The sequence below is a fragment of the Cariama cristata genome, unplaced genomic scaffold, assembly GCF_000690535.1.
Source record: "Cariama cristata isolate BGI_N322 unplaced genomic scaffold, ASM69053v1 scaffold3939, whole genome shotgun sequence".
NCBI classification, from domain to species: Eukaryota; Metazoa; Chordata; class Aves; order Cariamiformes; family Cariamidae; genus Cariama; species Cariama cristata.
Genome location: NW_009633897.1, coordinates 49,673 through 69,995, shown reverse-complemented (window position 1 = coordinate 69,995; position 20,323 = coordinate 49,673). Strand labels below are relative to the sequence as shown.

At 35.1% G+C, this 20,323-nt stretch overlaps 1 protein-coding gene across 6 annotated transcripts in view; it reads right to left on the bottom strand.

Annotated features, from left to right (window-relative positions):
- RIMS1 (regulating synaptic membrane exocytosis 1) overlaps nt 1-20,323 on the bottom strand; it is a 163,133-nt gene that overhangs the window by 95,114 nt on the left and 47,696 nt on the right. For 4 of the 6 annotated variants that reach the window (XM_009706933.1, XM_009706934.1, XM_009706935.1 and 1 more), the window contains 4 exons: nt 17,690-17,846; nt 15,563-15,688; nt 11,481-11,543; nt 6,961-7,050 (listed from right to left, as the gene is read on the bottom strand). In XM_009706933.1, coding sequence (XP_009705235.1) covers nt 6,961-7,050; nt 11,481-11,543; nt 15,563-15,688; nt 17,690-17,846 — 436 coding nt within the window. Of the gene's footprint in view, nt 1-1,450; nt 1,535-6,960; nt 7,051-11,480; nt 11,544-15,562; nt 15,689-17,689; nt 17,847-20,323 lie in introns of all 6 variants that reach the window. The other 2 variants (XM_009706932.1, XM_009706937.1) reach the window with 2 other exon arrangements.

The window sequence follows — 20,323 nt, the reverse complement described above, 5'->3', positions numbered from 1 at the left end:
GTGATCTCAGGCTTTCTCCACAAAACCTCAGCTGACATCAAAAGGCTTACAATTCTGCATTAAGAATGGCAGTATTTAGATGAAAACCCCATTTCAGTGATATGTGATATGATGATGATTTAACTGTAATCACTTCAATGACAAGATTTTGTCAAGTCTGAACCACTGAAGTCAAAGACAGTCTTTCCATTGATTTGAAAAATGGGAAGCAAAATTACTTAAAAATGCCTAAAAGATACAAACTACATTTGTAAACTATTAATAGTTGTCTCAAAGGGACGTGTTGGCAAAATGTCTAGAAATGCAGTACTTGTAACGGGGGACAATTTTGAAATAATGTTTCACAAATTTAATTTTATAATTTATAATGCTGTCTTACTCAAAAAAATAGCTATCCAAACACAATTACACCGTTCCCACCTTGTATTAGTGGAATACATCCAATATTAAGCAAACAAGACATATTACAGCACAAATATAAGTACTGTGAATAGACTTCAGCAGAAGGTAAGCACTAGCATTATAGTAACTGAGTTTTATCCATATACCAATCTTACAGTTTTAAGTGCAACTTCGTAAGAGTTTACACACATATGGATTATTTACATGAAGCATCCGTATCCTGTCATTTACTTTAACACAAAAAATTTGAAGGGAAAATTTTGAATTTGCATCTGGATAGAAATTTTAATGTCTGCTTAAAAAAGCCTCCAGATCTATCTGGAAAAAAAATACCCCAAAATTACTACTGCCAAAGCAATGGAATACCAAAACTCATTTGAGTTGAAAGTTTATTGACAAGAAAAAACCAAGAAAAGGCACTTCTATTAATCATAGGTGGTATTCAGTATAAAAATTTATTTAAAGCACTGGGGTTTGTAACCGAAACCTACCTTATTAGGAAAACATGCTCCATGGAGACCATCCCGATTTGGACAGAATTTACAAACAGTGCCAATTTTTACATACATCATCTAGCAAGTGTTGCCAAACATACCAGTTTGTGGGTTTTGTTTTTTCCCCTTAGGAACAGTTTGTTAAAAAAAGGAAGAAAATCAGTAAAAATAAAAATAAACCCTAGACAAAAATAGGCTTTAAAACAAATAAATATATATTATAAAGCACCACAGCGAAAACACCACCACCATTTACAGAAGCAGATCAAAAGAAACTAAAGAACATGAACACAGATGATGTTCTGTTGTATTAGACATCTGTTCACGGCTTGTAACCATTCAGGCAAACAGAAAACTTGAAAAGACATTAATTCCTAGGTGCTTTATAACAGAGCAACAAAATGCAGAGATGATATCTAAGCTGCTATTTTATTTTGGGCTTCTGGAGGTTCTAAGTCTCTCTCTACATATATGCATACTTTTAAATTTCAGTATACACCTCAGAGTGCAAGATGCAATAAGCCACTTTTCAACTGGGAGGAGTTGACTAGTACCTGTCATCCTCCGGAGATGCATGCTGGATATGAATCCTGGGACTAGTAGGTCGTCTCCTCTCTAGGGAGGGGGACCATCTACCCCTGTTTGCCCGTTCAATGAAACAGGAAAAAAACAGGATATTTAGTTTGTGATAAAATTAAATATATGGGATTTAGGACTGGAAAAATACCCCAAAAAGTAAAGTGTGTAATTTAATTATTTTTTCTAGCAGTTTTCTAATCCCCAAGTATACTATTCTTACAGCTGCTTACTGCAGAAACGTTACAGCTGAAGCAAAGAGAACGTATGCCCAAAGATGCAGAATTTAGACCGATGATAAAAATCTTTTACACAGTGTACCATGAAGTTTTCAAATATTCTCAAATGTTAGACTATCTAAAAGCCTGTCATTTGCATAGGAAGTCATAATTGCAAACGAGAAGAGCTTTTCAAAGACCTTATGTTGGTCATTTTCTGTTGACTACTGGCTGGTATTTTGTTAAGCCTATTGGTCCTAGCTCTTTGCACTGAAAAATGCATTCTCAATAGAAGTGTAGGACTATGAACTAACTCTAAGGTATAAAGTGACCCTTTTCTGGAATGCAATGAGAGAGTAGAAGTAAATTAATTAGCCACAACTAAGCCACACAGATTTGTGTACAAATACTGGGATAATTTTTTTTTCATTTAAAAATAAATATTGAAAGTGTGTATAGTCAGCTTCCTCTTCTGTTCATTTCTCTGTAACCCTGCAGTACATGTTGTGTAATTACATTGTACAACTATGCTGTATAACTAAATGTAGCAAAAAGGACCTGAATTGTGAACAAAAACTGGTGTCTTACATGATTTTCTTCCTGAAAAAGCTCATTTAATTTAGAATGATATATACTATACTATAGACTGGTGTGGCTTATGTTTTGGGATGTTATGTGGTTGTAATAGTACAAGTGTATGTATAACAATTCACAAAATCAAAATATACTGATTAATTTACAAACAGCAAAGTATTTACATAAACTCTGCACGACTATCTAATATTTCACTTTCTGAGGCATCCTTCCAGTCCATGTAATAAGGAAAAGGGTTTGATTTATGGAACATGCAAGTAACAAAGGTTTCGAGGAGATTAGCATCACTTGAACAGTTAGGTAGATCTTTCGAAGTTTCAAGAGCAAATAGGTTGTTAGCGGTTAGTTTCTTTTTCTCTCCAAAGCAAGAGTTAAAGAAAATGTTAATGCATCAGTGCACTCAGTCAAAGCCCTTAATATGCTGATATCCACTACAAATACTAAATAGCATTTGATAGAATTAACTAGGTCATGCAGTATGAACTTTGAGAACATGCTGTCTTTCACTGAATGTGGAATGACCATGAGCCACAGTACAACGCAGAGAAACATGCAAAAACCTATTCCTTTTCATGGTTGACAAGAACTGGAAACACAATACATTGCATACCCAATGCAAACAGTTATTTTACTGTACATTATTTCAAATGTAAATGGTGATATTCAACATAACTGTTAAAGGCATGCAATATAAACACCTAATACTTCAGACTTACTAAAACAACCTTACAAAAATCAACATGAAATCAGGACAGGTCTTAACTGGATGAAGTGACAGCTCCAACTTCTCTTATCTATTTATGAGTAGGTAGCAGCTAACTGTTCAGCTTGGTATCTTGTGTAGGTGGTAGTGACCAGCTGATAGCAAACATCCTGAAGATCTTTGAAATGCTTTGATTCCTATTGCAGCAAAGCCCCTCAGAACAAATCTAACACAGCTGCTGGGCTGCATTTTGCAGATATGCTGACTCTGTTGTACACGAACTAATCCCTGAGTTGTGCTCCTCAGTTTTATTTGCTCAGATCTCTGCTAACAAACCTCTCAGGACCAAAGCATACAAGCAGTACCAATCCATACAACTGCTCTTCTGCTACTGCTAACGCACATAACAATTGCCTGCAACATAAGAAACTTAGAAGGTAAATAAAAGCCACACTACATATTATTAAGTAACTATCACTGGCTGCAACCTTAAATCAATCTGGGGAAGATGCTATTATGATGAGAAACCACTGCTGAATCAGTTCAGATACTGCGCTTAATTCTCATGCCTACCTGCTTTCCTGACTGTAGGCTGGGGGTTGCAAACAAATTTCTCCATTGTAAAGAAATGGTACTCAATTTACAATGGAAAAAAGCAGCAATTTTGAGACACAGTGAAAAAGACAAAAAAAAAAATCACAGTAAAGGAAGTTGTAGCAGCGAAAGCATTTTCAATGGCATTAGAGGGTATTCATGACTATATCATAAACTAACATACGCTTTGCAGATCACCACAGGAACTTCAACAACACAATCATTTAAAAACAAAACAAAACAAAACAGGCTGGAATAGACAGTAGGGGAAAAAAAAGGAGAGGAAAAAGAAGGCAGGCATGGTGCAACTGTATATATGTATCAGTAGGGGCTGGATATTTTTGAGTACATACTGCACCAAAGAGAAATACATGAAGGATTAAGGTCTGTACCAAACCATTCCATTTACCAAAAACTTTGGCAGGCCTTTGTTGGTTTGTTTCTGTTTTAGTGCAACTAACAAGACTTATATATCCGAAAGTCATATATACTGCTGAAAGCATTTTTCTGCTGGTACATGTGGGTCAACAAAATGACTTCTACTGGCAAAGCAGCATCTTAAAAACCAGTAACTACTCTGACCATTCCAAATGACAGGAATGATGTTGTATAGAGTTTAAGGATCAAAACCATTTCCGATAAATCACTGACACAGAGAAACAGAGTTCTACTGCCCATCAGTTACACACAGTCAATACCATTTTGTTAAAAAAAAGCTCGAGTGGACCATTTTAACTCTTGATCTCAAATACAATCTAACTTATACCCTCTGAGACAAAAGACTGGGGGGAAAGAAGTAGAAATAATTTTCCATAGATGAGTATACCCATAACTTTGTTGAAGAAAATATACAATGCCACATTTAGGAGTCTATCATTATATTTTGAGGACTAAAAGTCTAAATTTTTAAATAAAATCTATGATTCCATTGTGGGGGGGAGGAAACATCATGAAAACAGCTAACAATATCTTCTACATAGGTCCCTCGAATGTAATGACAATGAAGGGGTGCTGTATAGATTGGATTTCACAAAACCATATGGCATTTCTTTTTGCTACGAGCAGAACCAACTCTACACCTGACAGATGTCTAATCTCTTCTCAGTCTCCAGTAATGAATTCCAGACAACCTTTTCCATATCGTCTATTACAGTGTTTCTTTACTTGCTTCCAAAAAAAGTTTTCCTACTGTTTAAGATGAACCTGTCTTACTGTATTTTTAAGTCCCTTGTCCAGCACAGAAACAAAATGCTTTCTACGTAGCTCGAACTTAATTCTGTGTTCTTCAAATTAAATACTTGTCTATCATTACACGCAACTGATCACTAACCTCATGTTAAAGTGTAAGCAGATACATTCAGCAGCGGAGAATTAAATCTTCTAAAATTAGCTTCCCTCAAAACAAAAAAGATTAATTGGGTGGGTTTTATACATTAAATATAACATCTTCCTCCAAAAATTGGGCTGTATTGGAAAAACATCATCTATGTCAGAAGAAAAGAAAAAATTGTCCTAAATCCTCTGTCAGAGCCACACAGATCTTATTATTTTCAACAAAATCATCATGGAAAATTTGAATTTCGTAAAAAAGCCTTTCTGCACCCCCATGAAGGATCCCAAGTAAAAAGCATCTATTTAGGACTTCTAAAGGCAAAGTAGTAAAAGTTTCATAGTGATGGGCAATTTTTTCTGGATCAGGCCCACAGATGATTTGGCAAAACCACATGTTTAGTAGCAGCAGAAGCCATTAATGTAGAATAAACAGTTTTCTTTACGAGGAAAATGGTGCAGGTTCTATGCAGTGCCTATTGGACAGAGGTTGCTGGATGTGAATTACAAAGACATAATAGAACTAGTTAACACCAGTGACAGCTGTAGTTTTGGGTATAATATTTTAACTAAATAGTTTACAGTTGTCAGTTACTGTTTCATTGAATATTCAGCTTGATGGGAGGCATCTTGAAATAAAAGTACAAAACGTATTGCTCATGTCCATACATTATTACATTAAAGAGCTGCTTATAGAATAACATAGCTGTATATATCTACACAGTTATTAACATAATGCTGCAATTTAAAAAAAAAAATCTAGAATGATATCCTGTATTTCATTCTGAGTGGTCCTATTTCAGTCATATGTTTTTTCGTTTTTTAGTAACTATGTATATATGGTATCTTGAGCTCAGTCTTAAACAGGAATGAACTAGTGTAGGTCCATTTGAGATATCTCAGCAGAACATTACTCACTCCTCTGCAACAAGGGCACAACTTGAGAAGAGCAAAGTTCCAATCAAGGAGCAGCAGGAAGTAGGGAGGAGGGGAAATTTAACAAAAAACCCAAACACAAACAACTTAGGAGAAACCTTATGTCAAAGCGAAAGTTTCTTTCTTATTGCCTTTCTTCACAAGTCCTCTCCCACAATGACGAAAATGATGCAACTGTTATAACCACCACACTGTGGGTTGACTGAAAGCAACTTTGCATTATTAACTGCCATACTAGTTAAATATGTACTGCACAGATGAAATTGTAATTCCACCATACTCCCACTCAATGGGAGCCTATTATTGCCTTTGGGGAAGCTAAAATCTCACTCTCAAATGGTACAGTTCTTAGCCAAAAACACAGGTGGTGATGAAAAACTCCCTTGTGGAACAATCCCAACTGTCAAATGCACCACTAGTATTTGGTTCACCTAAGATTTTGAACCAAGCTATTGTAAGATTAAAAATTCAGAAAGCATCCATAAAATGCTGGCACAATGTATGTGACACAACAATATTTCATTTGAATTGCAAATATGTCTTCTTAAGACTTAAGTGAACCTTAATATAATGTCAGAGTGAAAAAAACTTAATGCAGCGATTTGCCTTGTAATTGCAAAAGCAGATGCAGCAGATTAGATGAAGAAAGCAATGAAGTTTGGCAGTTTTGTAGAAAACATCACCATACAAACAACAGTTCTGGTTTGAAATATGAGAGTTTTTTCATAATTTATAAATTATGTCACTGCCTTATCAGCAGTTCACAGAACAGGCAAGAAATAAACATAACACTTTTTAGCAAACGATGATGGAAGATTAACAACCAAGTGGTACTTTGTCAAAATACTTAACACTGCAATGCTATTATCAGCATACTGAGGACTTTTGTAAACAATGACATCAGCTTGAACCAAAACAAGGAAAGAAGCCAGAAGCGGTTATAAACTCCAACACACAATTTACATGACATACATGAATATAAGAGCAAAAATGTCTACAAATACCAGAGCAGACATGGATGTACAAGAATGTAGAGTGCTCATATGAAGAAAACCAAAAGTGATAAAGATCACCAGCACAGATGACAAGAAATTCATAAGTTTTTATTTTATACCTTTCTCGTTCTGGTGAATGCAAACTAGTATCTGGTCTCAAGCAGTTGGTACTAGCACTCCTAGCCCTGTCAAGGGAGGGCTGTAGTTCACTAGTGCCAGTGCATTGCATCCAATGGTAGAAGAGAAAGAAAAAGAAAACAAAGAAAGGAATACAATGTTAGATATTAACTCATAAAATAATGCTCTCTTTACAGAAAATGTAGAATCACAATGATTTAATTAAGGAAAACATAAAAGAGCTGACTGGATGACAGTGCCAAGATTTGTTTAGAAAAGAAAAGCAAACAAAAGACTGCCAGAATTTTTTTGCTAAGATTGTTGAAATGTTTAAAACTGAATGAGACAGAACAACATCCACTTGTAAGAAAGTGGAATGAGAAATATCAAACAATAAATTTAAATCCTTAATAACAGCAGTAAATCTTAAGCCAACATAAAAGGATGTGATACATTACATATTACGTGAAATCAATTTCCAGTGAAGCTCATTTATTCTGCAAATCCATATTAGATACCAAACAGGAGGGGGGATGAATCCTCAGTTTCTTACCTAACCAGTAGAGCATCTCCAAAATTCGGTATTTGTGAATTAAGGCAATCACGAAGGAGTGAAATATCCTGTCTAATCACGGATTTGGTCTTAGCACATGCAGGAAGAGTTGAGCTTTGCAAATTAAAATTATTTAAACAAAATGAAAATAAATTTGACATGTAACCAAAATCTTATACATAAACAAAAGAATGTAACAAAGAAAAACACGCAACGTACAATTTTAACAGTGAAAACAACTCTACCTAGTACAAAGTGGTTTGGGGTTTTTTTGTAATGTAGGGGTTAATTTAAACAGTTATAGAAAGTTATTTTAGGATTATATCCTTTATCTCTCAGTTATAAAAACTGTATGACACCTTTTTTTTTTTAACAAGACAAGACTATTTTTTTTTAAAAGGAGCTAACTACTTAAAGGGGACTCTGAACACTTCTTACCTGTATAGGTTCCAATGAGTACCATTTTCTAGTAAAGGCATCTTGGGTGGTAATGTTTTATAGTGCCTAACAGAACTTCTTGAATGTGGTGGAACAGAAAAGAAAATAGAACACCACAAAAACATGCCAGAAATAAAAAGACAAGGTAAAGGTAAGCCAAGACTGACCAGAACGTAAAAGAAATGCATAATATTCTACTACATTTAATAGCTGTATGAGTAGATTTCTCAATATATGTTTTTCTCAACTACTGTGACAGCTATCTGGGGGACAAATTTTTATATTTACACTTTTGTTAATACAGTCCATGAACTCATGACAATACTAGCACAGCTCAGATTTTTTCCTTGTAATGAAAGCACTCGAAATTCTATTTATAGAGATTTTTAATTAAAATACACAAGCTGTTGTAAAGGATTAGGTTGATATCAAACTTGCTCTTTATTTCTCTTAGTGATGCCTTACCTAGACCTTCAGGGACTTTAACATCTTCAGTAGCGAAGCATGAAAAGCTTGCTAAAACAGTGATATATAGTATCACAAACTTAATTATAGATGTATTAGCATCTGGCATTTTTGAGTGTGGAAGTCTTTTGGAAGCTTCAAAATCTAACAGTAATTAAATGCTATAAATAATAAGCTAATTAAAAAACCTAGGAGATGTACTACATCAGCCAGCACAGCAGCACTGTGAGGTGTTCCTGACAGCTGTCTATTATCATCACTTACAGTACATGAGATTTTAGAACAGGAGATATTTGCTTTATTATTCAGCTCTACCCAAAGAACAAGGGAGAAATTTAAAGGCAGACAGTGGCTGTCGAATAGGAATCATGGCCATTTAATGGTTAAGGGTTAATAACCGAGTCCTAACAATTTTCCACATACCCTACCAGGAGAGACAGCTGTGGTGCTATTAGCAGAAAGCCCAGCAGCCTTGAGGATTTGGCAGCTTCAAGAACAGTCTGTCCTAACAGGACATTTTGATTCCTGTCAATACTTAGACCTGGGCACAGCAGATGGACATTACAAACCTGGCTGTACCAGAGACAGATGAAACAACTCTCTGCCTGGAAATCCTACTGTTTGTAAAACCCTGAGGGATTTAACAGAGGAGCTTTGACCTTTCTTGTACAGGTTTAGTGGCCATCACTGCTGACATCTCTACAAGGAGTCACCAGTAGGTTGCAAAGTCAGAATAAAGGAATGGTTGTCCATCAGGTCAATCCTGGCATATTAGCAGATATTACCAATCAAAGTGGGTGTGACCTAAGACATGGAATGTGACAACCCATGCTCTATGGCACAGGTACATGTGTCCTTCCATCGTTTCTGCTATTAGTCAATAATTGCATATGGATGGACAGGATGGACAGGTAAGACTAGTATTATTCTAAACTGGTGCATTAAACTAACCATATATCTTAACTTTGTAGCTTGGACTATCTCGTATTAATATTTCTTTCATTTAACATGAAACTTTTAACATTTCTTTCCCATTTTAAGCTGAAGCTGTCTCAACAATTAATTAAAACATTATTCAGTAAGCTGTCTAGAAAACAAGGATAAAGCCTCATAATGTTTCTAACATGAATAAATGTCAGGCCACTACAAATGAGAAAGGACGGAAGATGGCAACCGATGCGCAGACCAAATTTTTGATGAAAGGGTTTTTGTGATTATTCAGTCAAGGATGGATATTGGCAATTTTCTGGGCATTATTCAAACTTGGATTAGGCTGTATAAGCCTCAGGGTTAAATTTAAAAATCAATCTATTGTCTTCTACTGCTCTTATATTCACCTTCAATACACTATTAGAAGTACCATTTTGTTTTATAGTATACCATTACTGTTACTTTAAAGGGGTGAATTTCTTATTTTGCTTGATCATAAAGAAGTAACAGCAATAATTAGGATAACGAAAAAGGCAAGAAAGGGCTGCACTCTCTCAATTCAGTGTAGCTCTTACCTAACTGTGTTACTGCCCATGCCTGATTTTTAGCTGGCTAACTGGCCAGACTGGTTAGTAGATTTGTAAAACTAATTGAAATCTATAGTGGCCAGGTAAAGCGTATCAAAAATTCATAATACAATATTTACTTTGTGAATTAAGTGAGGTTTTAAGCATTGTCATTGAAGAATTCTAATGAAAATTATAGTCTTTAGGAGGGAAAGGAAAGAGCACAGAGCTGGGGGCAAGGAGGGGTGTGAAGCTATGGAAGATGCAGCAGAAAGAGAAAGGCCATAGGAAGGAGGCAGGAAAAAATTGCTATTATATGACAATAAACAGACATAAAATAACAAGAAGTGAAATAAATCATTAACCTTTAAAATCTAAAACGTTGAGGAAAAAGCTTTTTTAGCTGAAGTATGAAAATGAAACTCTTTCTACTGATAACAAAAACTTAAAATTTAACGGTTTCACTGATGCACAGATTTTTTTGGAAAGTTTTCATGTTTACTATTTTACCTTTATACTACCATGCCTTATAACAGAACCCTACCACAGCATCTTCAATGCTGTTTCAAATTCGATGAAGGGAATTAAAGAAACCCAAGGCATATTTAAAAAAAATCCCAACTATTCTAAGGGAAAATCCTACACCAAGTAAAAGAATAAGTACATTAGACAACATGGTTTTAAAAGTTTTTTTAAACACATAGCACCTACGTAAAACTCTTAGCAACACTGAGATCCTGAACAGAAAAATGGTTAACTACTTGGTTGAAGTAGCTGAATGGCTAACTACTACAACTTCAACCTACATTTTTGCTGATTTTAAATGGAAGATTTTCCACACAATCTGACATGTATTTTTAACAAGGTTAACAGACGTGGTGAAAAAAAAAAAGGGGTGGGGGGCAGAATTAGATTTGTTAGATAAAGATATTTCAGTCCTGTTTAGTTCCACAACATTGGGAAGAGTTGAGACGGGGAGCTCCAAGCTTTGGAATGAGAGATTAATGAGGACTGAAGATGAGCCCAAACTACAAAGTTTATGCTTGGATCTAATTTATATCACAAATTGTAGATGCAAAAGCAAGTAATATGAGATCCCCTCAAATCATTAATCACTGTTCTCTCCTCTACAAGTAACTAAAATCAGCGTGAGATTAGGTGTCACAACAAGTAAAGACTGTTGGCTTGTGTGTGGCTGTAATATAAACATAAAAATGGAAATAAAAGAAACCAAAAACAACTAAAAAGGAATGCTTGAAATTATAACAACATTGTCATGCATTGTGAGATCAGGACTTCTGTGACTAGACAGAGAATCTACCACAAAATACAACTGTAAAAATCAGAATTTCTTCAACTGCTTTAATCCTTACTACTGAAGTTCACAAACATACATACACATCTCAATCTGAATTAAAACAAACAAAAAAGAGCAACTAACACCTGGATCACAATGTACCAGGAAGTTCTTTACTTACTGGGACTAAATACTACTATGGAAAAGAGTTGGGGACACAAAGTATAGACAACTGACCAGATGTGTTCATGATTACCGAATTCCTGTATTTACCTGATGGTATGTAGGCACTCTGCACTTCTTCCTCGTTTTGCTCTGGGCAGCATAAGAAGCTCACTGCACAGACAGGATGGGTGGTGAGTGAAACAGATATAATTATGAAGCATTAGATGACATGGGTTATGCCAATGATACGCAAATGAAAACATAAAAAGAAACAAGAAGCTTCCACTCAGGTAGATAGTCTGATAATGTTCAAACCCAGACTGCACTTCTCAAAGAATATGAGCCAAAAAATGCCTGTGATAAGTACATTTTCAACAAATTCCTTTTAGCATGGAACCTCATTTTGTGGGATCTCTCCTTTTAAAATTCAGAAGTACTTTTTCAGAGCTCTTCATGGCAAAAGGAATCCACAAACCAGTTAGATTTCTCTAATAACCTCCTTTCTCATGAACTACTCAATGAAGAAATACTTTAAGACCAAAAAAAGAGAATGATGCTTGTTCTTTGATTGTTTTTTTTGGGTGGTTTTTTGTTTGGTTGGTTTTTTCCTTCCTAAGCCACAAAAACATACATGAAAAAGCAGGTCAGTTTATGGGAAGAGTAACCGGTCAATCTTTTGGGAAAAACAAAAATATATGTTCACTGGAAATATTATATTTGGCCAAATATAAAGTCTGACTCATAGCTCTTGAACAGTATTTTGTAATGCAATCCTAAAGAAACAAAAAAGTTGCTACTCAGCCATCAGAGTTTTTGTTTCTTATTGTTTCCAATCGAGAAAATCAGCCATCTATTCTATTTTTCATTTACTGTAACTGAATGCATGCTACAGACAGCAAGATGGTAAAATTAATGCATATTTATGCCTATGGGAAATATGACTATGATATGAAATATCCCCTGAATTAATCCACTAGTTTTACGCACTTCAACACAAACAGAAAGACCAAGCTCCAAACCTCCTAGTTATTGTAAATATGAAATTATAGCTAAACTTCATGGAAGCATGCTATTTTAAAAGAAGCAGGGAATCATATGAAGTACTATGGTGACAAAGAGAGAAAAGATTACAAAATAGATAAAGCAGCAGTTGTTCAATGTGCTTTGTGCTTCATGCCTTTATAAAATGACTCGTTTAATTGATGCAGTATAGTTAATATTTATCTAAAATTCTAAACTGGGCAGCTTGAAATAATGGCCTGTAGTCACGTGTGAGATTTAACTTTGCATCTGGAGCCACTAGCCTGCTTTTGATGCAACAGAGTGTATTAAATTTTTTTTTTTAAGCCAAATTTCCATTCACAAATTCAGAGGATTGACAGAATTTATACGCAGGTTTCCAAATTACAAACAAACATGCATTTTAGGAAAAAAGTTACCATTTTCTTAAGAGTTGCAAAGTAGATGCGAAGTCCATGTTAAACCATAGGGTACTTCATTAATATTTACCTCCGCTAAGCCAAAGAGTCTCTATTGCAATTGGCCCACGGCAAACAGCAATATAAAATTCATCCAGAAAAGCGGTATAAAATAGTAAATCCACCATCAAATCTTCAAATTAAAAAAACAAAGCAAAAGAATCCACCACAGTGGATTACTGATAATAGAAGATGATACTCACAGTTCTATAATAAATTAAGTCTGGTTTGTAAACATTTAAAATAAAGATTATTATTCTAACACAAGTGTTTTCTAATGGCAGTATTTTAGTACTCACATTAACAGATTTTATTTAGGAATAAAAGAGACAATAAAAAAAGGGCCATGCCCTTGAAAATTGGACGATGATCTTAAATTCAAAGCAAATTATGCTGCTTAGCTAGTTTTCCTAATAAAAAGCTTTTCCTAACATACTTATATATATATACACACACCTGTGTATATATGTATATAAAAAATGTAAAGTGGACAAATCAGTTCCTCTGGAAATTTATCACACCAGATGCTTTAGTAAGAGATTGTAATAACTATTTTTACAGAGATCTATTCAGAATATTCAGTATTAATTTGGGATCAATAACAGATCACTGAGAAAATTATCAAAAGTAATCAGCAACTGTAATTTCTGCCATGTAACTATTGGGTAATTACCTTTCAAACTAGGTTTATGTTAGGTATCTACATGAATGTACTTATTTAGATGAAGGGTTCAGTAAATGGACAACCCATAATACTTATACTACCACTGATACTAACACATAATACTGAATGCTGATTTTATTTTTTTTTTTAAATCCTTGGATGTGATAGAGAATCTCCCTCAACAAAAGCTGGTTTTGATCTTCCCTATGATGTTGCTCTTATGGACTGAAAGACAGTGAAACCTGCTGAGAGTTAAACAATCTCCAAAACTGAAGAAATCTGGGGGAACGATGAAAAGGAAAACAGGAAAAAAGGAGACCACTGTAGACAAGATTATTACTCAGGAAGAGTAAGTACTTGGACCCATCTTTAAATCCTGCAAACAAGCCACGTACATCCTTCATGTCTGATCTTTAAACTTCTGAAAAGCTTTTTCTGAACACTGAGAAGAACTGAAGACTGTGTCTTACTCCTCTGAACAAACCCAGCAGCCCATCGCTGCTGTGGCTCTGGTCTGAGGGCTCATCTCCAAGAAAGCCTCAAGGCAAGCCCTGCTCTCCAAGCATAATCCATGCATATATCATCATTTATATCATGGTTTGATGCTGTACTGGAAGGAAATTTATTCTAGACTGTTGGCTGTCTATATTTCTACAGACAAAAGCTACTTTTTAATGCCTCTTCCTCTTCAGATTTGCTGAATAAGAAATCTATTCAATAAATATCTTCACATATCTTTTGAATGTATCAGTGCTTATAATAAATAATAACATGAAACATTTGCAACAAGTTGAAATTATTTGAATTAGCTTAACTATAAGTCTGACTACTACATTTAAAAAGTGTTTCAATTCACCTCTGAAAGGGAATTCAGTACAACAATGCAACTTAGACAATTCTGTACATATTCCTTACCTATAAAGTTGAATTTTAAAATGTTCCAAATAACTCACTAATTTCCATATGTATGTTATCATATTAAAAAAGCAAAACAGGCAAGAAGGCAAGATCATATACAAAACTGAACTAGTTTAACTGCAAAAGCCATCTGTTACTCAATTTCTATGTTGCTTCAAAACTGGACAAAGATTTCCAGAGATATTTATGGTTTCTTCTTTACACATTTTCACATCACTATGAAATGTATGTTCTGTATTGGATTTACTTGATCATTGCTGGATCCTTACTCATAAATAATAGGACCTTACTGCAAAAATAAAAAATAATCCAAAGAGATTACTAGGACAATTGATTTTATATGAGTGGCAAAAGTTTGCAATTATAGTTTAGCTACATGATTTTCCAGAAACTTTGATAATCTATGTGACTGTCATCACTATGTTTCCCAAATACTGAACTGAAACATCTTTTCAAACTTTTTTCAGCTATAAACTAAACAGGAACTCTTGTTTTCTTCCATCTTATTAGCATTTATTCCTAGATGCCTGAAAACATGCCTACTAAGAGAGACCAAGCATTCTCTGAGGAGTGTAGCCACTGCATGTATTCCAGGGAGAGATGTATACGCATCTAAGACTGGAGATTTTTGCTAATTACAAGCACTGCAACTGTCCTCGCTATGCTTGGGTACCGTACTAGGTTCACAAAAATGTTACATAAGATGCTGTGAGACTGCATATCCAAAATCTATAAGCACAGTTACGCACATTATAGCATATGCAACTCCCAACTAGTAGGAATGCATGCCTGTATTTTGCTGGCTACTGAAACAGATAAATCATGAGGTACAAGAACAGCTAGGGCATACATGTAGATTTATGGTTTTCTAGCCAAAATCTCTGGACTTCATTCATGGAAAAAACCCAGCAGAATATGCTAGGACAAACACCCAAGAACCGTTAGTCTAGATACTTGCTATTACTGTCAACACAGTGCACGGTTTTATCAAAAAAGAGGTATAGATTTATCAATTAGGTTTGTCTCCCTTCCCCATTACTATCAGTCATGTTGCTACTGAACAACCGAAAATTAGGCAAACCAACAAAGACATTTCTAAACTTTTTCCCAAGTTCAGACTGATGATGTACCTTTCTTGATCAGACAAATACTGACTATCCATGTCTCTGGATCTGTAATCAACTGGAGTTCTGGAGGCATCATGGTGTCTAGTTGGAGAACGTGATCTTCTCATTTGATGAATTTCATCTAAACTCCTGAAAGGCAGAAATATGTATGATAATCTGGTTTTCACATAAATCAACACAGCTTAATGGATTACAGTACAAGTTGGTTGAAGGAAGTTTTTAATCATTAAACTGTTAATATATGACTTCTAAAAAATACCAGATCCTAAGATTAAAAAAAACCTCTAAGAGAGCACCTATTTCTACCATATTTAGGAGTACATGTGTACTCAGCGTACATCGATGGATTCAGTAATGGCATTTTCAAAGCCTGTACCTAAAGAATAACTGCAATAACACAAGAACTGATAATACCTCACATGAATTTAAGTTTTATGTATTTGTATGTTCATAGCCAGATTTCTAAAGGTTTGATTTTGGGCTGTAAACTTTTTGCAGGTATTTCCAAGTATTCTTTAAGAAATTCTGGGACAGGATATGGGAACTTGCAGTAGATTTTATCAATCTCAAACTAAGTGTTATACAAAAGGGGTATGATTTTCTATAAATGCAGGTAAGCTCTGACCTCCATAACAGTAATTTAAAGCTCTCTTCACATGGAAGAGAACAAGAAAAGAAACTACTACTTGAAGGGCAGATTCTTCCTTTAGTTGAGTAACTGCCATTGGAATGAGAAGCATTAGTTTTTCAAAGTATAAAATGAAAGGATGCGTGGAATTGACTACGAAATATTTCATTTGTGCATCGTGCTTGTAGATGGAAAGATACAACAAGAGCACATATAATTGTTTGCAAAAGCAGAATGAGGAGCTCTCATTCTCTCTACTATAAAAAAAAAAAAAAAAGACTGAGTGCCACAGTCTGTTTTATGTACTGCCATACTCTTCTGTCTGTTAAGGATGCATTATTGATAAATGCAACAGCAAGTCATTTGGTTGGTAGCGAAATAGCTTCATCTGTAAGAACTGATGTAACAGAGGGGAATGCAGGCAAGGACTTAAGCAGCACACAACATTTCAATGCACAAGAACAGTATGTATGGCATGGAGGATGGAAAGGAAGAAGCAAGATCAGAATTCTCAACTGGAGGGAAAAGCTGGTTTTCCAGAATATACCATCATTTTGAAACATTAAAGATGTCTGGTATTAAATGACCAGTGATGGAACTCCAAAAAAGAAAACAGACACAGAAATGATGGATATGGATAGTACTGTAGCACAGAATTTTGTGCACAAATTCAGCTAAGAAGGGTAGCTTTTCAGTAAACTACCACAGCTAGTGGGCAATAACATTACTAGTGTAACACTGCAAGCTCTTGTAGTAATTCAAGAACAAAGCTTCCCAGAAATTGGAGGAAAGAAAATCTGGTAAAAACTGATAAAAAAAATTTTAGGGTTCCATGGGAGGCTGCAAGAGAAGCTTATTGCTCTGCACAATAAAACAACCAAAATCAAGTGGGTCAAGTTTTGTGCTTAAACAGTTTGTACAGTACTATTCAAAAAAGCACAAAGCATGCAAATGAAAAGCTCAAAAAGGATTCTCCTATTAACAGGTTGTCTATTAAAAGCAGTAAATGCATAAAATAGAGATTTATAAATGACTATCTGATTCTGTAAAGTATTTTTACTTCTTCCATTAAAAAGGTCACATTATAAATACAATTGATAATTTCAGTTTGCTGTTACTTCAAAATTAGTTTAATTCATAGTTCTTATACAATTTGTACATGCCACTATTTATTATCCTACAAATCTACTTAAGTGGCTTCATACACCATTCAGCTAGAGTGAAAAAACATTTCCAAACCTATGTAGTAGTTAGGGTAGAGGTGATGAATCACAGAGAAAATATTAGTAAGAAGACTTAAGCCTTAAAAAGTTACAATTCATCCCATGAGTTCTCTTGAATGACTGATAAAAGTATACAACAAGTTCAAGTACTACACTATTAAATTCAGACACAAAAAGAGTTTTAAAATTGTGAAAAATTGCTGAACAAGAGAAAAGTTAATAATGACAGATTATACAAACTTGAAACCACCCACTGTTTCACTAACTTGTGATGCCTACCTCTGTAATGGCACATTTGGTAAACGTGAACGGGTCCTGCCCTGATCGTCGCCACGGTGAGGAGATACAGATCTTGAACGATGATGTGTTGTTCTTTGCTGTTCTGGCACAGTTAGCGTTGTAGATTTACTTTCTCTAGTACTAGATCTATAACCTACTGGCAAGAGGGCAACAAAAGGGAATTAGAGAATAGAAGTCTGGGTTTGGAAAGAAATCAGATGGTTAATCCTTCCAGGAACACGCATCTAAACATTTACACAACTTTCAAGTCATCATTCAGCTGTTATATACCCTGACATACCATGCAGCCAGGATAAATTACTAGCATTCCCTTTAAATGTCTACATGTACAGAGACAGAGAAACTGACATGATTTTCATTATGCATTGAAAGACATGGAGGAGAGGACTGAAATAGTTTTCTGACTTGGGGAAGAGTACCCAGAGTAACTTGTTATTTCAAAATTGTCATACAGTAGCAAATATTTGAAAGGAATCCAAGCAATGTAGGTTTACCTCATCTAACAAATAGAGAAGCCATGCTTGTGTACAACAGCACAGACTCATCCAGCACTGCTCATATATAAAGCATCCTTCTGATTCCTGTTCCAGCTAAACACAAAGATATTCTCCTACTAAACTTGGCCAAAGCCACCTATTTTTAAAAATTATGAGCATTTGCAGTATATTGTATAGAATATTGGGTGTTGTATAGTCTGCAGAACATTTTTTCTGAATACTACGAATGAGCTGCAAAGTTTCTCATAGTTCATTTTTACATAGGATTACAAACAAAACAACAGAATGTTAGGAGCTGCAAAGTTTCTCATAGTTCATTTTTAGATAGGATTACAAACAAAACAGCAGAATGTTAGTACATTTTAAAGTGCTGATATTTCTGTTCTTTCTTCCATGTAGCACACTGTTTGCCTTGTTATACACTTTAAATCCCATCCTAAAACAGACAACGAAGCTCAGTAAGATGAATAGCTTTCAAAAGGTGCCTGTTATCTTTCCAGAAGAGCCTAAGGAGATTTGCTCAGACTTCAGTTGCTCCCTTCTAGACATTCAAATTAGGAAAAGAACCCCTTGACAGAAAACCCCTTAATGACAGAAAGGGTCATCCCTTAAGTCATCCCTTAATGACTTCACAAACTATTGTTTAGATTGCACAATAACCATTTTGCTGCTCCTCTGAATTTGTCTAGCATTAAGTTCCTGTAATGTGTTATTTTGTTCCGTTAAAAAACCAGTCTGTATCAGAGATCTTCTTTCCATGCACAAAAAGCCTTTGATTTAGTCACTCAATCACCAATTGGATAAATTAAATAAGATGCACGTTTTAAGGATCTTGTTGCATAATTTCAAATTTGATTTTTTTTTCCATATTTTGCATAATTTGTATAATTCTTGTAGTTCTTCTCTGATCTTCTACCACATTGTTATAGCTCTCTTAAAAGTGTGGCCCGTATATACAGTCTGTATTAGGCCTGGTCATGTATACAATGACATTTAATAACCTGTTTAGCTGCAAGTCTGAACCCTGATCACAAGCTCAAGGAAGCATTCATGCTTTGTTCCCCAAATCGTGCATCAGTTTACCAATGTATTCTAATGGACATGTAACTTATCCGAATGTGTTATTTCCTTATTAGACTTGCAGGAAAACACTTTCTTAAAACAGTGATAAGTAATCCTAAAATAGTATCTCCTACTATAGAACAAATTCTTCTTAGCAACACAAACCTGAGAACAGGGACCTACTAGATGATGCATTTTATCATCCAAGGAACTCTAAGACTGTTTTCCCTGATTACACAGCTTCTAATATAACAGCCTACAGAACTGGGTCCACCTTATACACAGTGCTGAACAAGCTAGCAAAAGTTATCCAAAGATAACAGAAGAGCACCTAGGTGCTGTAGTATCCTACAGTAGCTTTCAGTCTGACACCAGTTTTCCAGCAACTTCAGCAAGTAAAAAAAGCCTGGCTTCAATAAGTTCTTGCCTTTCATATATTTACCACTACAAATACCATAAGAAAGGCAGATAGGAAGGAAACAATGTTGACAAAAAGATGATTAAACAGTTTTACTACAGACTTTCTGGTTACTGTCAGTTAGAAAAAATATGCAGAAAGACCTTTGCAAGTTCTAACATGTTTTGTTAGACACATGTAATGTGTCTTCTACTACTTTTTTTACTACAGACTTTCTGGTTACTGTCAGCTAGAAAAAATATGCAGAAAGACCTCTGCAAGTTCTAACATGTTTTGTCCAACTTCTGTGTCTTCTACTTCGTAGTATAGCAGCTGGGAACATGGGAAATAATTTTTTTCTTCCATTTCTTGAAGCAGAGGGGTGGGATGAGGTTAACAAATCAGGGAAACAAGGACTATGAGTATTGATAGATCTTAGAGGGTAGGATTGGGCCCAAAGAAAAGCACTGCTCATAAGAACATATCATGTAGCTCAGAAACAAACATCAGTTGAGTGCGTATGTGCACTGTTCTCAAACAACACTGAGTTAGACACATCAAATAAAAAAATAACATATGTAATTTCACCTTTAAAATGTGACACTACTCAAGTTTGGGGAGAGTGGGTTAGTGTTTGAAAACCAGAGAAAATATGGG